The sequence below is a fragment of the Hevea brasiliensis genome, chromosome 15, assembly GCF_030052815.1.
Source record: "Hevea brasiliensis isolate MT/VB/25A 57/8 chromosome 15, ASM3005281v1, whole genome shotgun sequence".
In the NCBI taxonomy this organism is placed as follows: domain Eukaryota; kingdom Viridiplantae; phylum Streptophyta; class Magnoliopsida; order Malpighiales; family Euphorbiaceae; genus Hevea; species Hevea brasiliensis.
In genome coordinates, this window is record NC_079507.1 from 51958756 (window position 1) to 51977056 (window position 18301).

An 18301-nucleotide genomic window follows, 5' to 3' on the forward strand; every position below is an offset into this window, starting at 1 on the left:
ATAGTCAAAACTCACGCGTTTATATTATTTAGCTTAGCTATTAAGCTTAAAGCATAAAATTATAATTTATAATATATTAAGTTATATATAATAAAACTTTTTTTATATGCTTTAGAAAATTATTACCCCTTGCGTGTAATATAATCTTTAATCAATTATAAATTTATAATTTATATTATAGACATTTGAATTTATGTTGATTATAAATATATATATTAATTAAAATATAATTTTATTTTTTTAATATTGAAAAATTAATAATTCACACCTCTTTCTCAAATATCACAGTATAATTTCAATTTTTCAATAAAACAAATTAATATATATGTTATTTTAATATAATAAATTCAATTTGATAAGATTTAATTTATACAATAATAATTTTTTATTTTAATTTAATTCGATATTTTTTTTATTCGGTAAATGTTATAATAAAAAAAAAACTATCCATTCAAATTAAACAAATGAGCTTTGAGAATGTTGATATTATTATGATTTATTTATTACTTTTTTTTAAAGCTAAATAGTTATTACAAGATCATGGTCCAAGCCGTTTGTCTATATAAGCAAATCCAGTTTCCCATGGAGCTAGCATCCCCAAACTTCTGCTCTTCATGGCTGCTTGAGTTTATCCAAAACAACCTTATACAACCCTAAACACCACTTTTAAATCTCTCTCCCTCTCTCTCTCACTTGCTCTATTGCTCTTGAGGTGCAGAAAGATGGCAGATCTAAATGCAGAGAGGGATGTCAATCCCAGCAGCCAACCTGCAGAGAAAACACATGCAGATTTTGATCCTCCTAAGAAGCCCAAGAGAAACAAGTTTGCTCTTGCTTGTGCAGCCTTGGCTTCCATGACTTCTATCTTACTTGGTTATGGTGAGTTTTCTTTTCTTTTCTTTTCTTTTCCTTAAACCATTCTTTATCATTATAGCACAGTACTCTCTTCGCTGTTTATATGTTAATTTCTTACACTATAAGAAATGGATTTCGAATGGTTTCCATATGTTTCCACTGAAAATAAAACATGAACAGGGACATGGTTTCTCGAGAAAATATATATTTTGTGATTTTTTAATTATTATAATTAATTATATAAAAATAAGTGTAATCATTATTAAATTAAATATTTATATTTATATTCACTGTATACTTTGGTTAAGTTTTCATACAAAATGGGAGTTTATATGCGCAACTATAATTGACATGTTTTCTCGGTCGGTAGATATTGGTGTAATGAGTGGAGCGGCTATCTACATCAAGGATGATCTGAAAATTTCAGATACTCAAGTGGAAATCCTGGTGGGCACGCTTAACATATATTCACTCGTGGGATCAGCTGCAGCTGGCCGGACCTCCGACTGGATTGGCCGCCGGTACACCATCGTAGTGGCTGGAGGTATTTTCTTCGTCGGAGCTCTCCTAATGGGATTCGCCACCAACTATGCCTTCCTTATGGTTGGCCGGTTCATAGCAGGAATTGGGGTGGGCTATGCCGTCGTGATTGCTCCGGTGTACACAGCCGAGGTCTCTCCGGCATCGTCTCGTGGGTTCCTCACCTCATTTCCAGAAGTATGTATATAAACTAGTGCTTCCCAAATCTTGGAAAACATTTCATGAAAAACAATTTGCATGATTTTTTTCTTTTTTTTTTGCAATTACAGGTTTTTATCAACTCTGGGATTTTGATTGGCTACGTCTCCAATTTTGCATTCTCAAAGCTCCCAACTCACTTGGGGTGGAGATTCATGCTTGGAATTGGTGCAATCCCTTCTGTTGTCCTTGCTGTGATAGTTCTAGTCATGCCCGAGTCACCGCGTTGGCTCGTCCTCCAGGGTAGACTCGGTGACGCCAAGCGAGTTCTGGACAGGACCTCTGATTCTAAAGAAGAAGCTCAAGCAAGGCTAGCCGATATAAAAGCAGCAGCAGGAATTCCTCAAGACTGCAATGACGACGTCGTTCAAGTGGAAAAAAAATCCCACGGAGAAGGTGTATGGCGAGAATTATTCCTTCATCCTACACCGTCAGTTCGTCATATCTTAGCATGCGTAATCGGCATGCATTTCTTCCATCAAGCGTCTGGTATAGACGCTGTCGTTTTATACAGCCCCAGAATCTTCGAAAAGGCTGGGATCACATCAGACAACGATAAGTTACTCGCTACAGTAGCCGTTGGATTCGTGAAGACGGTCTTCATCTTAGTGGCGACATTTTTGCTTGACAGGATCGGACGGAGACCATTGCTTCTAAGTAGCGTAGGAGGGATGATATTTTCATTAGCAACCCTTGGATTTGCGTTGACCATAATAGATCATTCGCACGAGAAGCTAACGTGGGCTATTGCACTGTGCATCGCGATGGTATTAGCGAACGTGGCGTTCTTCTCAATAGGGTTGGGACCCATAGCGTGGGTATACACCACTGAGATCATCCCGTTAAGGCTACGCGCGCAAGGAGCGAGTATGGGAGCGGCGGTCAACAGGGTAACAAGTGGGGTAATATCAACGACATTTATTTCGTTGTACAAAGGCATAACAATAGGCGGGGCCTTCTTCTTGTTCGCTGCAATTGCAGCAGTGGCTTGGAGCTTCTTTTTTACATGTTTGCCAGAGACTCAGGGGAGGACATTAGAGGATATGGAGGTCCTTTTTGGTCATTTCATCAAGTGGAGGTCTGCTTTGAAGAAGCACGAGGAAGGTAATAAAGACGGTGAAAGTAACGGTGAAATTCAGTTGTGATGAACCTTGTAACGTGTGGTGCTTAGACCTTGTGGCTTGTTTGGTTAAAAATATTCTACTTTTTTGTGAAATATATTTTAAAGGAAGTATACTTGTTTGAGAGTTATTTTGTGAAAAATATAATATAAATGTATTTAATATATAAATTTAATTTCTTAAAAAATAGTTTATATTTAAATTATTAAAAAAATAATGCTCATAAAATAATTTAATGTGTAACAAATGAAAGGGTAAATTAGTAAATTTATTACGTTTAACAAGAAAAGTGCAAGCTATAAAGCTCTACTTAATTAAGTTACTTCTCTTACATAAAGAAATATGATAAAAACGTATTTCACATATAAATTAATTTTTTTAAAAATAAATTATTTTTAAATTATAAAAAAATAATATATATTAAAGCATAAATTAATAAATTTAATTTAATTTAATTATAAAAGTGTAATTTATCAAATCTCAGCATTCCACTTTTCTGAAAAGTTGATTTAATATTCAAATTAAATAAAAATATTCTTTATATTTTTGAAAAAGTTTAATTTCTTTAATTTACTTACTCAACCAAACAAGGCTTAAATTATTTTTATTTTTTTCTTTGCAATTTTTCATTACTAGGGTAGCATGCATTGATATTGTTTAATGATGTGAAAGTGAAAACCAGAAACCCCATACCATTTCTTTCTCATTCCTTTTTTTTTTTTTTTTTTTGATTTTTTCAATGAATTTTATAATAAAATGTGATCAAATTTTGGCATCTATTTTTAAATAAAAATATCTTTGTTATTTTTACCATGTTTGATGCTACCCTTAGCCTTTGTTAAATTATAACAGCCATCTTGACCTCTGTATTGATAAAAACCTAGCCAAAAAAATCGATCGAATAAGTATGGTATCAAAATTTTAAGGTGAATTGTGTGTAAGTCAAATTTGGATTATATTCAAAATTTTTAATTCTATATAAAATATTTAAATTTTTAAAATGTGTCATAATTATATTTGAAAAGATAAAATTATATTTAAAAAGTTAATGATAAAATGTAATAGAATATCTATAGTTTTATTTAATAACAAATAAATGTTTTAGATATAATCATAATTTAACATAGGTATATATTTAACATTTTTAGCCATTGATTAAATTTTATATTTAAAAAGAAAATATACTTTATATTTATTTTTAAATGAAATTTTATACTAAAAATATTAAAATTAATATAATTATCTTTTAAATTAAGTCAAATAAATTTATGTATTTAAATATAAAATGTAAAAAATAAATTTATTCTTTTTTACAAACTAATTTTGAAAAGAATATAACTCACATGAATTGAAGCATCTATTAAATAAAACATGTTTTTTATATAAAATTTACTTTAATTAACGCACGTATTTTATTTAATAGATGTCATAATTTATGATAAATTGAGTTTAAATATAAATTTTTTTCATCGATTTTTTTCTTTCTTTTTCGAGATTAGAATGATAAAATCAAGCATATTATTACATTAAGTTTTTTTCCACTTAATTAGAATTCAAACTCATTAATAAGTTTTTCAAAAAAATTAGTTATTAATAACTGGAAAAAAAATCATATGTACACCTTATCATGTGGATCAAAATATATGATACATAATATTAAAATATATAAATTTTATATAATTTTTATGACTTTTTTCACATTAGAAGCTTGTGAAAATGGAAAAATAAAATATACGTGTTCTTCACAAATTTTCATAGAATTGTATTTTTTTTTCCCTTCCTTTTCTTTATAAAGAAAATAATAGAATTGTAGAACTATACATATTGTTTTAATGAATTTTTTTTTTCCATTTCTTTTTATTTAAAATTTGAACTCATTAATGGATGTCAAAAATTTTTTAAACATCAACTAAAAAATTTATTTTAAACCTGATTTATCATGAATCATAACATTTATTAAATAAAATACACCCATTAATTAGAGTAAACTACATATAAAGTGCATTTTTTTTTTTTAATGAATGCTGGAATTCATACACTCTTTTCAATTATATATTTTTTTTTCAAAATCACTTTATAAAAAGGTATAAATTTATTTTTACAATTATATTTAGATATATAAATTGGTTTGGCTTGATAAAAAAATAATTACGTTAATTTTAATTAATTAAAATATTTTTTAATATAAAATTTTATTTAAAAATGAAAATAAAATATATATTCTTTTATTATATTAAAATTTTTTATATATTAATTAAATAAAATTTTAAGTATTATATTATAATTTATTGTTAACTTTTAAAATTTTATTTTATTTATTATGATAAATTTAAATATTTAATATAAAATTAAAAATTTTAAATATAATCAAAGAATGACAATTCATCAAAATTTAATTATTATTATTTTTTTAATAGAGATGAATTTCGGTGAACAGCGAGAGAATGAGGAGCACTGTCACATCAGAAAACCAAAACAATAATCATATCCAATTATTACAATACCAAATGCACAAATATATCACATATAAAAATATCCACTCAACCCCACCCATATATACTACATACCCAGAGGGAGCTCAAATCCACATGAAATACTCATATATAGGCGGGAGCTCTACTCGACCTACATCAACATATGCCCATTATCCAATATTTATATTCAACTAACTACTCAAATACATATACATTTGTATTTGAAATATTTATATATATTAATATTTAAACCACATGCATTATACATGCATTCCTATTAAAAAAAAAAATTAGTTTAGGTATAAATTTAGGTAAAGCTACGTGATATCCATCTCGAATTAGTGACAGATCGAATTAGATAAAAGTTTTTAAGTTCATACCGACCTAAATCTATTTAGAAACTATCGAAACTCATCCGATCAAACACCTGTGAAAATCCATCCAATTGCCATGAAGTTGATGGGCAGCAAGCAAGCACGTAATTCTTGTCTTGAATTCAGGAGAAATGGCACATGAACAACGAAAAATGTGTCCAGGGGTCATACTCATGTCTCCGGGGACCCAATGCTAAGTGTAATGCACAAAATATAATGAATGTTTTTGAAAGCATTGGATGTATTAGTAGTAACATGAAGAAATAAAAAATAAAAAAAAAAAAAACCCACAGGATTGGGCAAAGGAATTTTTATAGAATAAGCGCATGTTAAAACATTGTACAATCATAGAATAATGTCGTACGATTCACGATGTCCGTCCTGGCTCACACTTTTATTGCATTATAGGTGAACATTTGAAGGCTAAAGTTAAAACTTGCCATCCCTCCAGCAGTCGGCCTACTCTTTATGTTATTCAAATTGATAATTGCTATTCACTGCAACTTGCCAACTTGTGCCTTTGCTCTTCTAAGGAACTGCGAATTTCATTAGTAACAAGAATAAAACAATCTGTACTTTTACAAACCTCAACAGGAATCCCACCACTAGGTTACAAAGAAGCGCCGTTTCTAGAACCCTTTAACTCAGCTTTCTATAGTGGAAATCCCTTGAAAAGAATTACAGCCGTAAAGATTGAATAATACAATTACAAAATTACAGGCAATCATGTACATTTATGTCCCAATCGCATATGATTTCCATTTACTTCTCAATGCCTTGCTGCAGATATTGTATCAAGTCATAGCCAGCAGTCGTCCACTTGTTGTAGGCATCTGTGCACACACGAATCATGAAATTGGCCGCTTCACGTTCACTCATCTCAGGATGAAATCTCTTGCGAAGATTTCCAATTGGGTCACCCCTACTGAAGCAAGGTAGTCCGCTGTCTAACATCAACAGCACAGTGTTGATTATCCCGTCCATGTAACGACGGGCTGCAAGGTATCCCTTGACACACAAACTGTGGATGAGAGAGAAAGAGAGAATCAAGAACTTGGTTACTTCAAAAATTTTCCATATACACATTGGGAGGGAGAAAACCGAGAAAATGTATGCATAATACCTTACAAATTGGAACCAGGTTTCACTCTTCATAACACCAGATGGATCTAGTAATTGAGTCATCTCATGGCTCAGCTTGAAGTGTGCACTCTCAAAGCGCATGTTTCCACCAGGTGATATTTCGAAGATGAAACCGAAATCAATATGAACTAGCCTCCCCAAACTGCATAGACATGTATATTAACGTTAAATATATCTCGCCATCTTTTTCTTTTCTTTTCTTTTCTTCTATTTTCCATTTTGGTTCTTCCTCAAAATCCCACAAAGGAGAATTAGTTGAAATAGGCTAGAGCTAAAACAAGAAAGTGAGCAATTTGACCATAGAGATTTGTGTTTGGTATGTTGTCTTTCTTTTTCAACTAAAATTATTACACGTATATAGATGTGAATGCATTAAATTGATTCCCCAGCCATTACAACTCAGAAATCAGAATATTGTAAAATCAAGGAGAAATTGGAAGGACAAAAGATCTCATACTTGTCAAAAAGAAGATTCCCATTGTGTCTATCCTTTGGTTGAAGCAAAAGACTGGCAACTGCATAACCAGCACTGCTAATGATGAAGTTCTCACGTGCTGCTTCAAAACTATGAGAGCCTACAGGCCCAAAATCTTGTTGAAAAATCTCATACAAACCACCATCTGTTGTTTCACCCATTTGACTTCTGCTCCGGGAATTAGGCACAACCTGTAATGTTAAAAATATCTACCAAGTAAAAAAGAAGATGCATATACAATAATACAGATGATCCATATTCACAAAGGAGATAATTTATGGAGTTAGCTTGATCCATACTTTCTTTCATTGGCAGAAAGCCTGAACCATTGGACAGAGTAATAGGCATATATGAAGTTGGTTGTAAATTAGACAACAAATTTAATTAATTCCAGGAAAAGTTCAACCAAAAAATACTCAAATAAAGAATCATGAGCAACTCTTATAGTTCACCCCGAACTCCCCTCAAACTGTAATGAATAAAGAACTCAGTTGCAAAGCCTAAAGGCAGATTGTAGATCACAAGAAGAATTGTAATCCAGAAACGTAAAACAATGCAGCCCAAGGGAACATAGGGGCACAATGTGCACAAATTTTATACAAGAGTTACCATAAACTTCACTGCCATTTGTAAATTCCAATTCACCACATTCTACATAAAACATAGAACATTTTAAAAAAGGAAGTCAAAGCAACCTGATAAACGACAAATACCTGAACCATTTTAGTGTAAATCACAAGCAATTTTTTTCCCAAGGTATTCCAGTTACTAATTATTTTCAAGTTGAAAATCCATTATAATTTATAATCACGCATTTTATGAATCAATTCATGATTATGTATATATAAAACTTGAATCATAAGATTCATCCTAAAATAGCAGTTACATTTTACATGACCATGCTACATTTTGCCATGGCTCAAGAAAGAAAAACTTCCCCAAGTCATACACACAGCACACTCTAGTGAGTATATCAAATTGTTGTTTGAAATCCACAGCATATGGATGCTTGAGGTAACAATGCTCCAGATAAAGCACATTCCAATTAAATGAATGGCTGAAGATAAAAGCTCACCTCAATAATACCTCTCTCTGGGCCAGTTGGAAGAACTCCATATGGAAACAAATAAAGATTAAGTCCAACTGCTTCAAATATGTCTCTAAGTAGAGCTATCACTTGAAGGGCAAGAACATCTTGTCGACAATCATCTCCAACCTTAGGAAGGAAAACATAAATTATTAGAATATAGCTTCAATCTGAAAGTAAAAATTTTAAATTCAGAATTTTTTTATTTTATAAACGCACAATATACATTATTTTTAGAGAATACAAAATATAGAGGAAGATCATCTAATAATTGATACCCTTGGTGGAAAAAAGAATCACTAATTGTAATTAATTAAGCTATAAATTGTAATTAATCAAACTCCTTCAATAAGTAAAAGAAAACACTTATATAACAAATATTTATTTCAACGATAAATCACAGGAAAAATTGTGTCATCAATCATGCTTTATCAAATATCACTAATTTATCATTTGCTACACACATGAAAAAAGGCTAGTCAAGTATCAAACATTAGTAAATATCAAATACAATCCACAGAATAAATTTGGTATATGGGAAAAAAAATCATATATAAAATATCATTAAATTTCAGACTATCAGTTTGAAAGGTCTAAAACACAGGTACATTTAGTTTCTTAATTGTATAAATTAACAAAATATAAATGTTAAAATTACATTATACACGGCATTTTCATTGTAGGAGTTCACAAGCTTACCTTGAAAATGCAAGCTTGAGGCTTTATATCATTGCGGTCACCATCCCGGTCAACCACATTAAACGTCACCATTATCGGAACTTTTGCTGCCGACTGTAATGGTATTCCACTGTCCACCTGTATTCCCCTGACAAGCTTACTAGGAGCAGTCGGTAAATAAAGGTCCTCTCCCTCCATTTCAATTTTCTCCAACTCCCTGTTGTGGCAAGTTCATACCAACTTCAACAGCAAGACAAAACAAATAAAACAAGAACTTAAGCATTAACATGTTAGAAGTATACTTCCGAATCCCAGCTCGACGTTCTTCTTTAGGAAGCGGAAAGAGAACACCAGAAACGGATGTGACTTTGTCAAAGAATGAAAATTCCCTTTCAAACATGTCACGGGCCTTGGAATTGAAACCATCAATTATATGTTGCCGAACAATTGGCAATAGCGCTTGAAATGAACTATTCTGAAATAACAGCAAGTATATGCAGTTATTAGGCATTGAATGTTATGCAATGTGTAAGGACTATCAAATATATTTTTCAGATACTTAAATACATGCATATGCAAGCATTTGCATGCACACACACATACACGCACCTGCTAAGTCTAACAAATCAAATATCAATATCCAGAAGAAACAGATAAATGCGATATGGAACAGTGTTGTTAATGTACAGAGCAGGTTATGGTCATTCTTTTTACATTCTCATCCTCCCAGCTCAATGGCAGCATAAAACATGACTAAGCACAAGTGGATGCTGCTAATTCTATACATCAATTAAGAGCAAGTATATGGAAGATTGATAATAAAAGATTTAAAATCAAACTTAAAAACGAACTCAACTCGGAATTGAATCCGCTCTTCCATTCTTTGAAGATTTGAAGGAAGAAGGGCAACTAATTCAGCTGTTAGGCTTGGTAGAGATTGATTTGAAGATCTCTCCTCATGCCATACCACATATTTAATTAAAATTATAAAATCACTCACGTTCAAACTGATCAATGCTATTGGGCATGAACTGAAAGAGGCTAAACTCTCACCTACCAGGCTGCCACTGAATAACAACCAAGTTTGGATCACTCTGATTCCCAGGCATTTAAAAAAGCTGGAGCTATAAACCCAGGAAATGAAGGAGCAAAGACAGTAAAAGGCAAAGCAAGAAAGTAAGAAGCAAGGTATGATTCGGAAGTTTATAAGCAAAAAGTAAGGTTTAAAGGGACATGGGGGAGGGAGAATCATAAAGTTGTCTTTATTGAAATTTAGTTTAAAAAAAAAAACTCAAAACTTTATTATTATTATTATTATTATTATTATTATTATTATTATGAGTTTTTCCAAATAATTTTTTAATGCATAAAGAATATTTAATTTTGAGTGAATTACTCTGGGTCCCTAGGTTTTCCCATTATTTGCTAGTTGGCCCCTGAATTTTGATAGTTACATTAGTCCCTAACATTCTATTCCGCCATCTAAGTAGTCCTTCTGTCCAATTTTAAGGATTTTTACCACTAGTCCATTATGAAAAACCAAATTATTCTTGCTAATATCCCACATCGGTTTGGAGAGGGCTTGGGCACTCCCCCTTTGAGCTAGCTTTCAGGGGTGAGCTAAGTCCAGGCTATTTTCTTAAGATGGTATAGAGCATAGTTTGGATCGTGGATTTCAACCGCCAATAAGACTGAAAAATTAAGCTCGTATTGGGTTAATATTTACTAATTATCTAGTAATAACCATGTGGTTACACTTGAAGAGAGAGTTGTTCGAAAATGAATTAGGCTAGATGTCCCACATTGAAAATATAGAAAACAAAAGAGCAAAATATAAATGATTAGGTTGCCACATTGAAATTACTAGTCATTTTGATATGTAAAGCAACTCAACCACTTATATAAGTCCATATTAAGAACAAATTAAAGTGTAAATTGTTCAACATTCCCTCTAAATTTAGCATGGGATCAGAGCCTCGCTAACTAATATTGAACCTTCTGTAAGTGTTTCATACTCTAATTGTTTAGTCCTGGGCATGAGAGAGATATGTTAATATCATATATTGGTTTGGGATTAGGTGTAATTTACCCCTTATAAGCACTCCTCCCCCTTTCATCAAGGTTTTAGGGGTGAGTTAGGCTTAACCCATTTTCTTAAAAACCCTTATTCAAATTTGTTGTCCTCTCCCTAGCCATATCCCCCTCCCTTAGCCCCCTGCCCTCTCCCCTTCACCCCTCCATGCCTTTGTTCTTCAACCCAATAACCCCAACCCTTTGTTCTTTCCCCTCTATCCCTTTGTCTCAACTAATGGCCATTGCTTTCCCATACTAAAAACATAGGCCCCCTTTTAGCACTCACCGTATAGCGCGCCTTGCCAAGAAGAAAATTCCCCAAACCCAAAACAAAACCCACAACCACAATTCAATTAAGTTGATCATAGTGAATAATCATGAATTTATTTTCCAAGCAAAGGATGATTCCATGAATCCTCGCTGTTTAGCTAGGGATTACTTTGAGACTGATCTTTCAAGGAAGCCATGGAAGTCTCGGCTTATAATCAAAGATTTTGGAAATGGTTACTACTTAGTTTCACTTCAAGTTCAGCTTGATTTTGCCAACGACTATAACCTTACTACAATTTTTCATTTCAAGCATTTTAAGGGTCTTAGATTTTCGCTAGCTTGATTTGTCTATGATAAATAATTGCACAAGGATTAAATCAGGTTTGTTAAACCTCATTATCAGTTGCCATATATCTAATTTCACTAGAGATCTTTGCGTAAGGAGTGGAGTCTAGGCATGAAAAGAATGATGATTGTTGATTCTTGGAAATTGTCGATTTGTAATCTTGTTTTTGAATCCTAGAATTTTTGGAACTTGTTGATTTGTAGTTAATTTTGATTCATTTTCTATTGGGTTTGTTGAGTTTGCATTTTTTTTTTTTTTTTGGAGGGGGGGGGGGTGGTGAAGATGCAGAGGAGAGAGAGAGAGAGAGAGAGAGAGAGAGAGAGAGAGAGAGATGCAAGGAAGAAAGAGGTAAAGATAGAGAGACATAAATGGAGAGAAAGAAAGGTAGAAAGGTAGAGAGATGCAGGATGGAGAGAGAAATGGGAGAAAAGTTGTTATGAGAGATAAGGGTAAAATTGGAATTAGAAACTTGTCTCTCTCCTCCACAGAGTTGACTAATGGTAAAAACGTGAACATTTGGATGGAGGGATTACTTAGCAGACGGAGCGACTAGCAAATAATGGGAAAACCTAGAGACTTTATAGCAATTGACCCTTGCATTTTTTAATTGAGTCTAACATGGTAAGGACCATTTGTGAAGTAAATAACTTTTGAGTAAATTAGAAATAACAACAACCAGGGTGTCAAGGGGATTTTGCAATTTATCCAAAATTTTTACTTCTTGTTGAAAATTGAGGACTAATATTGGACAAGACCCAAATTTGGAGGCTAATTGAACTTGACCCCATTTTATGTTTCGAAAATGAGAAACAACTGTCCACAAAATTTGGCCCATCTATTCTTGTATTTTAATCCAATCACAAATACCTCAGTAATTGTGAGGTAGGTGAATGGTCTGACAATCATCTCATTGCATAAATTGGAAGAAATGTTTTAGATTGCATTGAAAGTAATCTTTAAACAGCTTTAAAATATGAAAAAGCACCAAAAAATTATAAAAATGTTGTCAAATTATTTGATTGATATTTTTGTTTTTTGTTTTTTTGTTTTTGTTTTGGTACAAATACTTCTAATAAAATGGCCATCAGGGCATACCTTTCCAGAGATAGCATCTTTTCCTCCTTCCGGTACACACGTCTCACCCTGCGATTCACAAGTCCACAACTTATAGAAATCAAGAGAAGAGAATGGAAAACAATGTATTTCCTCATAGTTTCATACAACATTATGGAAATGTTAAGAGTACAGCAATTATAGTCATGTAACCATATGAGTGTTTCCACACCTGTATATGCCATATCAGAATATGAGCGAATATGTCACTTCTTTGAGCAGCTCTGAGCAAATACCCTTCAACTAACCTCTGCAAAATCATTTCAGGACAAATAGAATGCATTAGAATACACATACTTTTGCAGTGCTATATAGCACGAACAATAATGTCATTCTAATCTGCGATTCTGGGAAGTTGGACTGAGGTAAACCAACAAAACTAAAAGCCTAATTATCAAACACCCATTAACCTGAATTTTCAGACTTGTTCCAATATTTAACGGCTAATGTTAGACTAGCCTGAGAAATTTTAAAAAGAAGGAAAACAATCCAGATAATTTTTTTTAAAAAAAAAAAGTCTCTGCTACAATTTGCTTTTGTATCATCTCAAGCTATGTAAATCATAAAAAAGGCGCAAGTACTTTCTTTTCATGTAGCATATCACAAAGGCAAAGTCAGTTTCAAGTTGGTTTAAGTTTGCCAACACCAAACAGAACCCCTTCAAAATTTAGGTAAATTTAGACTTTTCCAACCAATCAAGAACCAAGATACTGATCTTCTAGCATAAACCTGCCAAAAGGTCAGGTTCAACTCAACAAACCATAGCCTTCATGCAAAAAGTATGATCAGTAACATAAACAAAAGAATTTTGTTAGATAAACCACCTCTTCATCGTATCTCAGAGACTGCACTAGCTGTGGCATGAAGAAGGTCACTCGCTCTGGAGGGTAGGATTCCAAAACCCTGAGAACATATGCCATGACGCGCGGATGACCCTTATATGCAGGAGTGAGGAACTCAAGAGCTTGTGTGATTGAACAAGCAGCCCAGTGAGGCAGTTGTTGCAAAAGCACTGAATTTTCGTCAACAGCCTTTGGGGTGACAAAATAAGGCAATGCTTCAGGTATGCAACGAATTTCCAGAATATGTGACTGCAAGGGAAAAAAAAAAAGCAAAATGAAGAAAGTAAATCCAATAACTCACAATGGATAATAAATAAAATAACTAAAGGAAAGTGGGTCAGCAACAGAGAAGGATGTACATCAACTTCTTCTCAAATTTTCACACTAGAAAATACCATCCCTATACATAAATGACATTAATAAGAATCACCACATAGAAATTAATAGCAAAAGGAGATTTGAATTATTTTTGTCAAATCAAGTCAATGGTATACTAGAAAAATCTGTGAAAAAAGAACCGAGAGAGAGAGTTGAATAATGCTTCTGCAAATAACAGCCAGATAAGGACAGAAGGTCCATGATGCTGATAAAACAAATGTGATGTGGTTAGGGAGAAGCTCAGAGAAGAAACAATATTGGGAAATATTATCTAAATTCAACAAAAACCCTGTTTTCCATGCTAAAGAATCTTTTCTAGTTAATGTTGAATCTTTACTTTAGCATTTCTTTAACATAGCAGAAGCTAGTTTAATTTATCAGGGTATTCTTTCATTTGTAGGAATCAAAACTGTTTTAATGCTTCCCATCATTTCTGGAAAATAGGCAGTGCAATAGTAGCTTTCTAAATTAATCTTACTGGTCATCGATACATGGTTCTTGCTTGGTCTTTCCAGGTAATAGTGAAATATTGTGTTTTTCCATTATGGAGCCCTTTGTTCCATTATATTATGATCGAGAAGTACAATGAATTCACAGAAACATATCTAAATTTATAAATAGGCACAAACATATATATGAAATGCATGTATATGTATATAATTATCTATATTGTCAAGTGACATGTCTACAAATAACCATGTTTTTTGTTTAAAAACAAAATGGATAACAACAAACTAAGTCCTAATACTTTGCAGAATTATTTAATGGCCAATGAAAATAAAATATACATGCTTTTGCAATTGCAGCCATTTCTTTAAAATTACCCAAAGAGGCCACAAAAAAAATTAGCGACAATTGTAGCCTAAGTCTATTTTTTGCACCATGGCATGTACCATTTATAACATGGTAGCCAAATGGAAGTTAAGTAGGACCTTTTTTTATGTTGATTCAGAATTTCAATTGTAATAAAATATTAAAAAGACTATATTTAAACTAAAAATTAAAAAAAAATATATCAATATCAAATTCTAATTCAAATTACTAAAAAATGTTGAAGATCTCTTTTTCTAGAATCCTAGTCAACTTTAATTTTTTAAAACCCATTAAATTAATCCATATGAACATGCCACACTGTTAAGGAAACATGGTTTAAGAAAAATTAGACAGTAGCTATAATTGTTATCAAAGTTAAAATTTTTCTTTCACTACTGTTGATAATTTAAAGGAAAAAAAATGGCTATAATTATATAAAGGTATATATTTTTGGATTTTTTTTGGTCATTGGTATTTACTGATCAAGTTTTGATACCTTTTTCTTTGGGGGCTTCAATCATGTCTAGATAATTTATAACAAAATGGAATTCTTAGCCTTTTATTCTGTTAATAGGGCCTAACAATGTTGAATCCAATCTCCCTGTTTTGACCCTAAAATCGCATCTGATTTACCTACGTATTTCCTTTGTTTAAAGCATGTTCCATCTACTAGTTGTTACTTTCCTATCAGGCATGAACTGCATCAGCTTGAATAACAAGAGCTGATCAAAACTATGTTCAATATCTTCTTGATACATACCAAGTTTCAACTGATTAATAAATACCAGGTTTCAATTATGATCATCTCTGATAAAATATCTTCTTTTGTTGGTCATAGAAGCAGTGCCTCTATTATTTCATTGTAACTATTAGATTGCTTAAAATTTAATTCTTATAATTTGAAATATTTTATTAGTTATGGTTTTATTTCCTTCATTTTCAGTATGCCTAATGGTCACAAAAATTCAAAATTTTGTATGCTTTTAAATTTTTGTCCAAACCTTTTAGTTTTAGCAATTTTGTCTTGATTTCAAATGTTGGAGAAAATAAAAATAAAAATAAAAAATAGTATTTTACCTCCAACTGAACACAAAAAAAAAAGTAGTTGCAACTATAGTTTTAAAAAACGACCGTTACTTAACATAACGGCTGTTATTTACAAGAAAAATACCTTACTGTTACCATTTTAAGGCCTTTAACTATCGAGTTTCTAAAAGATGGGTTGTTGCAGCCATTTGGCCATTACCAACCATTAACAGCCATAATGACTGTTATTCTAGAGAGGCAGCATCTTTTAGCCATTTTTACATTGTTACCATGTGGGGCAGCAGATAGGGTGTTTTTTGGCAAAGGCAGCAGCTGGATTGTTTGTTTTGGGCAGCAGCGGCATCTTTTGGCTCTTCTTGCGCTGTTATCATGTGAGGCAGCAGCTGGAGTATTTGTTTTGGGCAGAAGCAGCATATTGTCTCTGTTCCTTGAACTTTCTACACTTTGTTTTTCTAGCATTTTCTCTCAGTTTTGAATTTTCTCAACTATCAAGTCAAAGACTTCGTTCTTTACAAATTCCTGGGATCAAGAGCTTAGATCATCAAATAGACAAAGTGGTTTTGATTAAATTGATTGATTAACACTGATTATATCTAAAAATGATGGATCTAATGTCTTTATTAGATATATTTATCATTATTATTTAGTTGTGTATCTTAATTTTAATTATATCTTTAAATATCTAATAATTTCATGAACTTCATAAACTTTTCAAAAAATTTGTGTAGCGATAGGCCATTACTATTACGTTACAGCTTGTAACCTGCAAATATGGCCATAACCACGATTTAAAACCACAGTTGCAAGCCCTTCCAAATGTTGCAAGCAAATTATTTTCTGTTCAAATCAGTGATTAATGTTAATTTTTATGCCCATTTTGATTAATTTTGACTGATTGAACATAATTGCAACTAAGGTTTAAAAATCATGACAAAGTTGCCAAAATTAAGAGGTCAAAAAATTGTAAAAACACAAAAAGCTTTGGATCTTTTTAGCCATAGGCCTTTTACATATTCCCACAAAGCTTATTATTTCTAGTCAAAACTATAATTAAGATTTTCAGGGCATTAGATAAACATTTTAACATAATATGTAGAGAGAGACAATTTCAAAAATTTCAGCTATTTTACACTCTGGTAAACTCTAGAATTTATTGTCCTGCTGGATTCAAGGATGTTTAAGGTTCAGAAGTGCTTTAGCCTTGTTACCGCTCTTCTATATTGTGTCAGTCCATGAAAAGATGAGGGTAGAATTTTAACCAATCCATACTAGTCTTATGATTATTTCTCAAATCTCCCACGTTAGTGATAAAAACCATAGTCCTTAAAGCAGACCTGACCATCCAGTCGGGCCAGGTAAACCAGGACCTGGACCACTAGCCAGACTAAAAATTGGTTTCTTCTTCACTTAAAAGAAAATGAACTCTGGAGTGTTGAACCCATGACCATTGTACACTTAATCAACTTGTGTGCTTAGTAATAAATAGTTAAGATAATTTATTTTATGAGTGTCAACTTGAATTATTTAATTATCTACTTATTTTATTATCTTGTATATCATAAAGAGTATATAAACTTTTATCTATTTATTGTGATATAAAATTTTAATATATCAATTTATTCTTTGTTGATATAAAAATTTATTATTATGAAAATTTTATTCTTTCTTTTATTATAAAATATTACTATTTAAAACTAAAACTCCAATTAAAAATTTAAAATCATTTTTCTAAAAAATGTACATATCAAAACTTAACTAGCTTTATTTCAATAATTACTTGTAAAATATATCAAACTACTAATTGTAATAATACACTATTATTATTATTTTTTAGGAGATTATTAATTTTATAATATAATTAATATTTACGTAATAGTATGATGATTAAACTCCTATTCAACCTCGGCAAAACCTTAAACCCTTAACCTTCTAACTTCACCGGTTCAATGACTGGGCCAATTTGAAAACCTAGATTAAAAGAATGATTGCAGAGCATTTTGCAGCAATGAATCAAAAATAAAATCACTGAATTTCCACTTTCGAAAGCCTCATAGTTCCTATAACCAATCCCCTTCATGCTTTCACTTTTAGATAATAGGCATAAAAAAGATTCTTCTACTAAATGAAAGTATCTTCTGATCAGCACATAATCCAAGTAAATTATACTATCAATTTAATTCCTGTGATCAAGACATAGCCAACATACCTGAACAAGATGAGTTATTTCAGCCTTCAAAGAAGCATTTGCAGGGAACCTCGAGGCCAAGGATAAGGCAATCCGAGGATCCACAGAAAAAGCAGTCCTAGCATAGTCAATCCACTTCTCAGAGCTAATTTTAGGCCGTGATGTGTTTTCCCTGAAAATAGACAGGAACATGAAAAGATCTTCAAGATTTACAATAATACCAGTATGCATCTTCAAGATAATTTTTGGTGCTTGGATTGCAAACCACTGCCCCTTCTTCAAAGCTTAT

The 18301-nt window shown here is 32.0% G+C and overlaps 2 protein-coding genes across 2 annotated transcripts in view; one reads left to right on the plus strand and one right to left on the minus strand.

Moving 5' to 3' along the window:
• The first annotated feature begins 498 nt into the window (after positions 1 to 498).
• LOC131173898 (polyol transporter 5-like) lies at positions 499 to 2881 on the plus strand. The gene is made up of 3 exons (XM_058136583.1): positions 499 to 879; positions 1226 to 1572; positions 1665 to 2881. Exons 1-3 carry the CDS (start codon positions 723 to 725, stop codon positions 2736 to 2738), a joined length of 1578 nt encoding a protein of 525 aa, XP_057992566.1. The 5' UTR covers positions 499 to 722; the 3' UTR covers positions 2739 to 2881.
• Positions 2882 to 6088: 3207 nt separating this feature from the next.
• Positions 6089 to 18301, minus strand: part of LOC110658698 (phosphatidylinositol 4-kinase alpha 1) — a 31736-nt gene continuing 19523 nt past the window's right edge. Inside the window, exons 17-26 of the mRNA XM_058136806.1 lie at positions 18034 to 18184; positions 13572 to 13838; positions 12920 to 12997; positions 12730 to 12777; positions 9248 to 9420; positions 8967 to 9162; positions 8256 to 8396; positions 7163 to 7371; positions 6686 to 6847; positions 6089 to 6583 (exon numbers count right to left, since the gene is read on the minus strand). Of these exons, the coding sequence (XP_057992789.1) occupies positions 6325 to 6583; positions 6686 to 6847; positions 7163 to 7371; positions 8256 to 8396; positions 8967 to 9162; positions 9248 to 9420; positions 12730 to 12777; positions 12920 to 12997; positions 13572 to 13838; positions 18034 to 18184 (1684 nt within the window). The 3' untranslated portion in view covers positions 6089 to 6324. The remainder of the gene's footprint in view (positions 6584 to 6685; positions 6848 to 7162; positions 7372 to 8255; positions 8397 to 8966; positions 9163 to 9247; positions 9421 to 12729; positions 12778 to 12919; positions 12998 to 13571; positions 13839 to 18033; positions 18185 to 18301) is intronic.